The sequence below is a fragment of the Onychomys torridus genome, chromosome 23, assembly GCF_903995425.1.
Source record: "Onychomys torridus chromosome 23, mOncTor1.1, whole genome shotgun sequence".
Lineage (NCBI taxonomy): Eukaryota > Metazoa > Chordata > Mammalia > Rodentia > Cricetidae > Onychomys > Onychomys torridus.
The window spans coordinates 56,721,791-56,733,118 of NC_050465.1; the positions used below are offsets into that span (position 1 = coordinate 56,721,791).

Here is an 11,328-nt window from a genome sequence, read left to right on the forward strand (position 1 = left end):
GCTGAGGGTCTGGCTGTGTTCTCCACACCAGCCTGCAGGGTTTCTCCGCTGCACGCTCTTGTCTTTATGAGTGAAATAGGCTGTGTATAGCATTAGTGAAACCCTACATTATTTCATGTTAGGCAACCTTGTGTTCCTCTTGATTGGTTTTTGTTTGTTTGTTTGTTTGTTTGTTTTAGGCCAGAGCTCATGTAACCCATAGTGACTTGAACTTGATTTGTGGTGACCTTGAACCACCCTCCCATCCACCCCATCCCCACCTGCACCTCATGACTGAACCACCGTATCTGGCTTTGGTTGGTTGGTTGGTTTTCTTAATTTTTGCTGCTATAGTATTGGCCATTAGCTCATGGCTTTGCACATGTTAGACAATCTGTTTACCACTACTGTCCCAACCTGAAGTTTTTGAATAATCTATAATTATCTGATGGTGCTGGAGTCAGCCCGGTGAAAGCCTTGGGGTTTTGTTTTGTTTTGAGACAGAGTCTTCCTCTATGGTCCAGGCTGGCCTGGAACTGTCTGTGTAGACCTGGCTGGCTTGGAACTCTGCAGCAATCCCCACTTGCTTCAGCCTCCAAGTGCTGGGAGTGCACGTGTGAGCCACCACACCCAGCCCTGTGATTTTAGCATGGGTGTTGGTAAGGGTCTGACTGTTAGCTTTTAGTCTTAATGGAGGGATGAGACTGGCAGTTCCTATGCAGAGGTTATTGATTCTATTTTTCTGAATGTGGCCAGCGTTGAATCTTGTGTACTTAGAGATAGTACTGTTGATTCATTTTATAACGATCTTTAGGTAAGGAGGCTCTTTGTGGTAACCCCAAGTAAATGTTGGTGGTTTGGGGAAGGGGAAGCATGTCACCCAAGTGTCCATTCTGTTTTGCTTCACTTAGGCATATTGCAAAGGAAAATCATGACAAAAGATGGGAGTGGCTCTTACCTCTTTCTGCCGTGACCTGAGAATTTGGTTCTTTGGTTGAGAAAGCAGGCTAGTCCTCAAACACTCACTCTCTAGCTTCCTGGACACTGCATAGTCTAGAAATTACTTGCTGTTGAAACTGATGAGGAGTGGATCTGCAGAAGAGTTCCACCTGGGGCTTTGGGGAGGATAAGGAGGCAGCCCAGCCCTTATCGTAATCTGCTTATGCAGGGATGTGGAGAGCTGTCAGCAACTCAGCTGCAGGTGTTCTGAAATCGGTGGAAACTCAGGGCTTTTTTTCTTTCTTTCTTTTTTCTGCTGTCCTGCTCTTCCTAGGAATTTGGCCACATCTCAGAGATGTGCCGTTCGTGTTTAATTATGTATACCACGGCCATACTGTGCAGACCATCCTATCTTAATTTATCCTTTAATTGCAATATGAAGAGCCTTGCTGGAGGTGGGGCAGTGGGAATTGGAGCTTAGAGGATGAATGCCAGGATGCCTTAGGGTTTTTCTAGATTCATCAAGGAGTACCTACCACGTTTCAGGTTGCTGAGGTGCCGTAGGTAGTGGGCTGTTGCCACTGAGCTCTGCAGTTTGTCATCTCTTTGGGAGGTGCTGGTTATTTGTGGCCCCACAGGGGTATATAGGAGAACTAGCTCTACCTTTATCCTTTTCACCTTAACTAGGTAAGTCTTAGTATATGTTTCTGATATGTGAAAAATTGTCTGTGTTGGTTAATTATGAGTGGAAGAGGCAAGGCAGGAAATAATCATTTTAGTATAATAATCAGGACAACTCTAAAGATTAAGAATCAAGGGGCGAGCGTAGCTTATTACTAACCTTTGACATAGTAAAACCAAGCACAAAACTTCATTTACGGCAGTTGGCCCTCAGATGTCTTTATTAATATCACCCAGAGTAAATACATAGACTCGGTGAGACTTAAACCATGTTACAGTTGTGTTCAGACTGTCTGCCCCAGCTTTTCTGTCTCTGGTAGCGTTGATCCCAACTCCACACAGGGTCTAGTGGGGGGTCACCAAAGGGCTATGGAAAGGTGCATCATGTCCTCAACCTCAAGAATCTCAGTCAAAATGGACATCAACAAGAAGTGAGGAAGAAAGCCCAGGGGATAGACGTTGTCCACAGACTGCCGTCGCTTCTGGCCCAGTGCTGACAGCAGAGCCAGTGAGGCACACCAGCCTCACACTTGCAGCTCTGTGACATGCATGTGAGTGGAGCATGCTCCCAAGGATGTGCTGTGCAAAGCCTCGTGTTTAGTGGGAGACTCTGGCTTATGGCTTGATAAGGAGATATCTTTATATCTTGAGTTTCAGAGGTTGTGGTCACACCCATCCTTCATAAAAATAACCAGGGATTCATAGGGAAAACAGTTTTCATGTTAGGAAAGGAAGAAGACTGTAAGGACATACTTTCCTTGCTGCATGGAGGCAGGGTTGAACTGGAAGCCTTGCTTACCACACAGAATAACAGCAGGAAGCCATGCCCACCTCCACTGCCCCATTTAAAACACTTCTGCAGCGTGTCTCGCTTACCTGGACAGGTCACCTTCTGTGCTGGGACAGGTAGGCCTTAGTCAGACCCACCCTCACATGCAGGTGCCACATGCCTCGAAGTCTGAAAAGGTTCCTGCTATTCTCTCTTGAGGGTCAGGGTGGGAAATGGTGTTCAGATCATTTCCAGAGCCACTCAGTGACTTAGAAATCTGGTATCACTCCTGATCCTTCCAGACTTTCCAGTGCCTCTGCCTTTTAGAAGCTCCAGCTCTAAGTACACGATACAGAGTCTTCCTTCTCATCTGCCTGTTTTCAAGCCATTTCGAACACAAGCAGAAGGATTTCTGTGGGAGATTAAGCAGCCTCCCAAGCTCACCCATTTTGTTCTCTGTGGACATTTGTCCTCAGCTAGGTTCAAGAATCAAGAATAGATGACTATAATCTTGCTTAATTCTTCTGCTCCTTTCAAAGGAAACCAAGAGGTGCTGGTTTTACTGGGGGGGGGGGGCTTCATTATTTTTCTTAACCTGAACATGCCAGCACACCCTCTGGAAGAAACAAAATATCACGTGTGCACCGTCAATCACCTCTTTACCAAGCACTGATGTTTCCCTTTCTCACAGAACTCTCTCCGGTGACAAGTTAGTGTGGACTATCAAACCTCAAAACTAGCCTTCTTGTTTAGAGACGAGAGAGCACAGGCCGAGCCCATGTCTCAGAGCCTTCCTGCGCTTGCGTGGTCTTTTTGTCGAAAAGACAAAAGTAATCATTCTGTTGTCATGATCACTTCCCTGTTTATAGTTTCTGGCCCCCAAAGACAAAACGAAAGAAGACGCAGCAGAGCTTGAAGAAGGTGGTGATGTGGATGATTTAGTAAGTACTTTGAATATGTACCAGGTGTCTAAAGACCGCATTGTCTGAGCTGTAAATACAGCCACAAAACCTGTCATTGTAGACGTGTGTGTGTGTGTGTGTGTGTGTGTGTGTGTGTGTAATTTCACACACACCAGACGCTCCTTGCACTGTTAATTATTTCCATTACAATTAATTATTACTATTATAATTTAATCATATAGGTAATTTCATAATGGGGATTCCTGAGTTCTGTGGTTTCAATTATAGTGTTCATTCTGATTAACCCTTCCCTCTGAAGAACTAAAAGAGAGCCAGGGAAGCTGTCCCCTTAGTAGAAAAATGTTATAATTTACTGAAATTGTTCTTAACCAAAAATAAGCAGTGTAACATGCAGTTTGTGTGGGTTGACAAATACAAACATCCTTTGAAAGCCCACTTCTTAAATGTACTCAATTAGCTTAATAGAAACAAAGCCAACTGATAGACACTTGCAGTTTCCTGGATTCATCGCACTGTACTGTGGGTGCCTGGGAAGCTGTGCAAATGTGGGCTTTCACAGCCGTCGTTCATGTTTGGAAAGACATGCCCTCCAGCCTCACATGGAAACCGCAGTGATGACCACATACTATGCTGTCAGCCTTTTTGCGGGAACGTTTTAGGGCTGGAATGAGGAGATAGTTGGTGTTTAAGTCCTAAAATAGTTTGCAGAGAATACCTGTACAGGGTGTGTGTGTGTGTGTGTGTGTGTGTGTGTGTGTGTGTGTGTGTGTGTGTGTGTCCGTCTGTCTGTCTGTCTGTGTGTCTGTCTGCTAGTACAGCTTCCATTCAACCTTTCACCAGAGCCACAGGTCTGAGGGCAGCTGGTTCCCTTCTAAATATGTTGTTCTCATTTTCAGCTGGACATGATATAGACCATGGATGTGTCGGGAATCCAAGAGTGCCATCTCCATGTTGCTGAGAGCTCTGACAGAGAGCATCCTGGAAGCCATTCAGGGGGACCCGAAGCTCTGGCGATCATCTCAGCAGACAACTTGGGAGCGAATCACCCCAAGTCTCTACAGAGTGACCACATACACATATATTACAATGAATAACTTAGACCCTATCGAAATTTATAAAGAGTGACTATTTTCTGTTTGGCATATTATTTCTTGTGTGAAGTTTTACTCTTTTTTGGTATATTACACACATACACTGAAGTTTCTGGAAAGGAGACTTCATCTGTCTTGGTGTGTTGGTGAGGAATGTGGTCCTTGAGAGGCCATTAGATACTGATGGAGCCATGGCATGGAGTCTCAGCCCTGCTCAGGCATCATTCACCAGGTCTGCCAGCAGCTGCAGCAACAACTTACATAAATGCAGCATTAGTGTTTAGTTTGTACCAACTAAGGGAGTTAGAAAAGTCACAAGTAATGACTGACCCAGTTGTCTCTCTCTTAAGATTTTCACCACTGTAGCTCATACTCTGGTGGCTTTCCTTTGCCCTGCACACGCATTTTTGCTTGGGACTAACAGTGTCCTCATGAAGAGAAGGCCTTTGCTCAGTCCAATCTCTGCCATATTGACAAACTGGGGGGAAAAGCAAGGCTTGAGAAATTCCCATCAGTAGTTAGAACTGTGTCGTTCCATTGGTCCTGACTTACAGGTGTTTCCGAAAGGAAGTGTGGCTGAAATGCTTTTTCCGTGATTTCACAGTCCATCTCTTCTCTGAGTCAACTTTGTACATCTGGATGTTTTGCTCCCCCAAGTAGGAAACTGGCAAAATGCTTCTTTTCTTCCTTCTGCCTCTGTTCCTTTCCCAGGTTCTTATTCCCCTTCCTTGATAACCTCAACCATCGTGTGTCCTCAACTGTCTGGAGATGGTCATGAGTGGACTTCATTTGTGGGTGGCATGCTGGAGATGGGAAAGGCTTAGTACCCTGTGGATCACTGCTGAGTGTATGCAAAAAAAGTGTCCAGTGCAATGAAAATGAAAATGAAAACTGAAAATGAAATTTGGTCCATGCATGAGCTGATGTGGTACTCCCAAAGCGAGTGCCACACTGCTCAGGAGATGGCGGTGAGGTTCACGTTGGGCCCTTGGGATCTTCTCCTTGATAATCTGTACACTAGCGTCAGACTTGATGTCTAGGTGCCCTCTCTCTCTCTCTCTCTCTCTCTCTCTCTCTCTCTCTCTCTCTCTCTCTCTCTCTCTCTCTCTCACACACACACACACACACACACACACACACACACACACACACCTTTGAGACAAGATCTCACTATGTAGCTCTGACTGTCGTGGAACCCCCTAGGTAGACCAAGCTGGCCTCAGACTCAGAGAACAGTCTGCCTCTCCCTCCTGAGTGCTGGGACTCACCACACCCAACTCAGGTGTCCTTTTAAAGCATTCCCAGCAAGGACAGCCAAAGCCCAGGGGATGCATGTGACTTGATGAGTCAGTCTTGGGAGTCACAGAGTGAGAGCTTGGTTCCTTGGAGTCTGTAATGCACTATTTCCACCTCTTCCTGGACCATGACTTGGTAAGTATGACCCTGTAAGTACCTCCTGCCTTTGGCAGTGTGGGGAATTCTGTCCCATCAAACCTGAAAAAGGTTTGAGTCACTTTAGCCTTATAGATTTTATAATCATTTTCTTTCTTTTTAATTATGTGTTTGTCTGTATGTGGGTAGGTGCATGTGAATCCAGGAACCTGCAGACTAGAAGTGGGGCATTGGATCCCCTGGAACTGGAGTTACAGGTTGTTGTGAGCCACTTAGTATGGGTGCTGGGAACCGAACTCAGGTCCTCTGCAAAAGTACTGTGTGCTCTGACCTGCTGAGCTATCTCTCCATCCCATCCTCCTGATGCATTTTGACTGAGGTTACATGAAGCAGGGAGAAATGAGAAAGGACTAAATTACATGTGATTTCCAAATCCATTTCATACAATCATGCTTGTTGACTTCATGGAGCATACTGTTGTGAGTAGGTGAGTTGTGTTTTGAATTAATTTCATTTCCATGAAATGAGATTTGCAGGTCTACAGAACTCCCAGGTTTTCTGCTGACATCTGGCCTTGGAAAGCAGTAGGCACTGAGTTGCCATCCACCAGTCATAGACTGGTCCTCAGAAGCTCGACGTTCTCATACGTGCCGTGCCGGGCTTGAACGTGCACCGGAAGTCATGGAACATGGTCTCTGGCGCCTCTGGTCTCCCATGCCACTGAAGTTTCTTGGCTTCGAGAGGAGGTCTAGAAAAAAGAGGGAGACTTAACCTCCCATACATTTCCATATGCCCTTTTAAGAGTTATGTGTCTCACCCCAAGCCCCATTAAGATCACTGTTTTAAATGATGCTTATGAATCTTTGACAGAATTTTTAATCTTGGAAAGTGTGTTAGAGGCTGAGCTTTTTATTTTTAATTTTTTAAAATATGTATAAGTGTTTTTTCGACATGTATATCTGTGCATCACATGAATGGATTGCCCAAGAAGGCCAGAAGAGGGACTTGGATTCCTTGGGACTGAGTTATGAAGAATTGTAAGCTGCTGTGTGAGCGCTGGGAATCAAACCTAGGTCCTCTGGAAGAGCAGTGGCCAGTGTCCTCAGCTAAAGAGCCACCTCACCAGCCCTTGTTCTGTCTTGTTTTTCCAACCATGACCAGGATGGTTTTTCAAGTAAATGAACCAACACGTGTACTTGTGCCTTGAGGTGTGCAGTGACTGGTGAGCAGCCGGGTTTTGATGAGCAGCAGGTAGCCTGCTTGAGGCCCTTTCTCCCATCTCGCTCATTTTACATTGACCTCGTTTTCTGCCCCCAAGCATTCTGGGTCCAGAACACTGGCTTTTTGGCTTATCAGCTTAGGTGGTGTGTGAGGGAGGATACAGCCGGGGTTCAGGAGTCAGGCGCTGCTTGCTGCCACAGCCTCTGCCAAGTTACAGGAACAGCTGCCTCGCAGGCTCACTGAGTGGGAGTGTGCCCTTGGAAGTACTTTGTAAGGGCTTAAGTGCTTTCCTCAGTCCAGGTGGTTTCCTGAATGTTTCAGCTAGAAAGCATAGGCAGAACCCATGAACTCTCCTTACATACAAATGTTAATTACATTTGTTTATGGATATACACATTAAGGAGGTCAGAGGACAGCTTGCAGGTGTCTGTTCTCTCCTTCCATCGTATGGGTCCTGCAGACTGAGTTCAGGTCTTTAGGCTTGGTAGCCAGCACCTTGACCTGCTGAGCCATCTCTCTGACCTGACAGACCTTTTAATAGGTCTGACTCTTGGTTATCTCCATTGTATTAATTTTGGAGTCTTGAGTTTTCCAGTGTTGGCTTTCAGAACTACCTGTGGCTGTCTTGCATGGGACCACTTACCTAGTTATTTATTCCATGAAAAATTCAAGTCTGTGTGATCAAAGGTAGGGCATGGAACATGCTTTGGTAGTTTGACAAGGTGACCAGTGAATTGCCTTGACAGAATGTGTCCTCTTAAACTCTCAGAAGTGTCCTAGTGTGGACTATAGATGGTACTCGAGGTTTTGATTTTATCAGTATTGCAACCAGCGCCCAAGAAAGTGCACCAGGAGCCAGCAGCAAAATGGGAGTCAGCTTTGGAGCACTTGGACTGTAGCTCATGGCCAAAATTTGAAGTATGCCTCTAAGCTGGACAGAGCAAAGACACATCGTTGAGCCTGCTTAGGAGTGGGACCCAGCTTTCTTTCCTGTTTTCTAGAATGGAGCACAAAGTAGAAATAATACAGTGTTTAACTCACAAATGATCTCAATAGCCCAACTACTAGTCACAGTTGGGATGCTTCCCCATAGCAAGCAAGCTTCATTTTCTTCACCTTTTGACCTTCATGTGGCTCTGTCCACCTCTCAGAAGTGTGGAGTTGCAATCCCTGTTCAGTGTTGAGGTCTTGAGATCGTTTTGGAAAGAAAGTGCCCCCTTTCTCCATTTATGAATAATTCAGAGACAATAATGGCGTAGTGTTCCCGACTGTGACTCAGGTGCTGAGATATGCCTGCTGAATCTCAATGCCATGGGCACCGAACAGCTGCAAGGCTCTGTGAGCAGCGAGTAAAAGCAATCTCTGCATTTCAGCGGTGGCTACAGTGCCTGGAAAAGACGGACTCTGCCAAGTGGAAGGGGTTCAGTGGCTATGCAGGAGCTGCATGGATAACCAGGGCAGGTGTGGCCTGCTGTGTAGAGGAGGTAGCCCCAGATACATGCCCCACTTCAACACACACACATTCTTCAGGCCCACGTGCCTTTGCAATGTGATATGGGATGGGTAAGGGAACTGAGGGGGGCTCTGCCAGACCTAGGATGGAGTTAGTGGCGATTATTACTACCCAGCATGCTAAAAATTGTATTCTTGGTTTATTGGTAGGGTTCATGAATGCATACTGTTAGAAGATAGTCTTTGACAAACCAAGGAAATAAACTTATTTTGGAGCAGTACTCTCCATTTAGAAACAGATCTGATTTGTTGGGTAAATGTTTTGATTGACTACTTGAGAGTAGGGGTGGTGGCCGAGAAAAGAGAGCCATGTGGGAAGAATGCCACATTCTGGAGGGGCAAGCCAGTAGCCAGGCGTTCTGGCTGTTTTCCAGCCTTCCACTTAGTGAAGGTTCTATCATGAACTAGGGCAGAGCTGTGAAGATGGAGCAGGTGAAGAGGATAGTGTTGCATCCTCAGTAGGGCATTCTAGTCTTCCTTTGTTGTGGGTGGTTGTGGGGAAGTCCCACCAAATATACATCTGTGTTTTGCTCACGTGTTTGCAGTTATTATATGATAGTTACAGATGAATGTTCCGAACTGCTCTCAAGTGGGCAAGGGTGAGAGGCTGCCCAAGGGAGTCATGTTTGGGTTATGTGGATGCCTTGCTGTCTAAACAGTCAGCTATAGGAGCCCAACAACTGTATTCTCCTTAACAGTCAGAATCCTCATGCTTGTGACCAGGCCAAGCCTCTGCAGTTCTCCATTCACAAGAGCAAAAAGAAGGATCTGCAGATAAGATCTGATCCAGAAATGCGCCAAAGAAAGCACGCCTGGGTTTGTTACAGCTCACAATTTTCAAACTGCATCCCAAGCTGTTAGTTTGAAGATGTTTAAGTTAGCACACACTGGGGCAAGATCAAAATCACCATCAATGAACTGTATCTTTTCCATATGGCCACATTGTTTATTGTTTCAAGAATGTTGAGTCTATTACTAGTGTTAATACTCTTCCCTTTGAGGAATCTCCTCTGGTGATTTTGGAAACAAGAAAGAGATTTTCTCATCCTTTTCTGGTAGTATCTACACACAGACTAGAAACAGTCTTGCCCAGAGGCATAGAGACAGGCATAGTTAATCCCTGGCCAGAGTATACAATATAGGCATGAATTTTTATTATCTCTAGTAAGAATAAAAGGTTGAGAAATGTGTTCGATTTCTTATTTGTAGTGACAGAGAGGATTGGGGGGTGGGTGGGTGGGTGCAGAAGGCCTTCATAGGACATTTTAGAAGGCAGATGGTAGAATACTCAAACCCCACCTGGGGAGTGTGAAGGGAGCCCCAGAATTTCTGTGGGGCTGTGTCATTTCTGCAGCTTCAGCAACACCCAAGAACTCTCTTTGTCAGCACTGGATTCCTGTGGCAAGTGACCCAGTACTGGCCAGAGAAGATGAGTGGAATGGACTCCCTTCTGGAGGTCAGCGTCAGTCCTGAGCCCGACAAAAAGCTGGAACGAGAATGTCCCATTCATAGGTCATCCAAAGCTAACAAGAGGTGCAGGACTTAAACTTTGGATTCTTGATGTTCTTCAAAGTAATCTGTGGTAGCCACATGCTTGTTTTAGTCATCTTAGCAGACCGTATTGATGTTTTGATTGGGCTTCATATTGGCCAGAGGTGACTTAACAGGTTTCACACATCAAATGTACTCTTAGAAGTCAAGAGATGATTGCAGATAAGCAGAAGGGTATGTCACATGCTCCAAAGACAATTTGAAAGAAACTTAATGCTAGCATAAATGTATGTTGGTACAAATGGCATATTTCCATTTCAAAGGGCCCTTGTTCTTTGGTTGCAGAGGCTTCCCAGGGCTTCTGGTGGTTTAGGGCAGCCTGTGGGCTGCTGTCCCTCTTCTGTTTGTGGCTCCGATAGGTCTGGCAACCCATGAAGCAATAAGAGGGACAATATGACCTTTGGAAAAACTAAAACTTCGGCAGATCCAATAGCCCATTTCAAAGAATGTTTTTAAATATAGTATGTCTTCGGCTCCAAAATACTGTCGATGGTGTTAAAAGAAAAAAACAAAAAAACAAAAAACTGGTGGCCATTTTACTTGGCATTCCAATTTAAAATAATTATTTACACTTTTATTACCCCACCCCTCTCTCCACACATGCTATGGAGGGGGGTCAGAGGATCACTTGAGGGAGTTAGTTCTCACCCCCACATGGGTCCTGGAGATCAGACTCAAGTTACCAGGCTTAGTGGTAAATTCTTTTACCTACTGAACCATCTCACCAGGCTACATCTCAACTTTTAAAATGTTAAAATTTACATAATATAATGGACAAAATTTGTTCTGAGACAGGAAGGAATGCAGTGCGAAGGTGGTGCTGGTGTCATGGCAGAGATGTTACCGTTGTAGACAGATGAATCAAGAGTGCTTTGGCTGTAGATAATAAGACTGCCAACTAACATTGCCTTAAGTAAATCAGGCCTAGTTTTCCCTTATTACAGGGAGTCTGGCTTAGGTGGCTGCTAGTAAACTCATGGCACTGAGCAATGACCACAAGGAAATGTGATTCTCTTGGCAGTTCCCACCTAGTCTCTCTCTGTTTTTTTGTTTGTTTTTGTTTTGTTTTGTTTTTTAAGCAGAGAAGAAAGTGAGAAAATGCAAAAATATCAAAACATTGGTGCTATTAATGGTCCTTATTCAGCAGACCTCTTTGGGCAGAAGTTTGCCACGTGTCTAATCCTAGCAGTAAGGGAGGCTGGGGAAGCAGGAAGACCATCTAGCAGTAAGAGAGGCTGAGAAAGCAGGAAGACCACATTATTTAAACCAC

General features: G+C 45.1%; 1 protein-coding gene across 1 annotated transcript in view; it reads left to right on the forward strand.

Annotated features, from left to right (window-relative positions):
* Xrcc5 (X-ray repair cross complementing 5) overlaps positions 1-4,438 on the forward strand; it is a 76,528-nt gene extending 72,090 nt beyond the window's left edge. The window contains exons 15-16 of the mRNA XM_036173009.1: positions 3,238-3,309; positions 4,188-4,438. Of these exons, the coding sequence (XP_036028902.1) occupies positions 3,238-3,309; positions 4,188-4,202 (87 nt within the window). The 3' untranslated portion in view covers positions 4,203-4,438. The remainder of the gene's footprint in view (positions 1-3,237; positions 3,310-4,187) is intronic.
* The last annotated feature ends 6,890 nt before the right edge of the window (positions 4,439-11,328 follow it).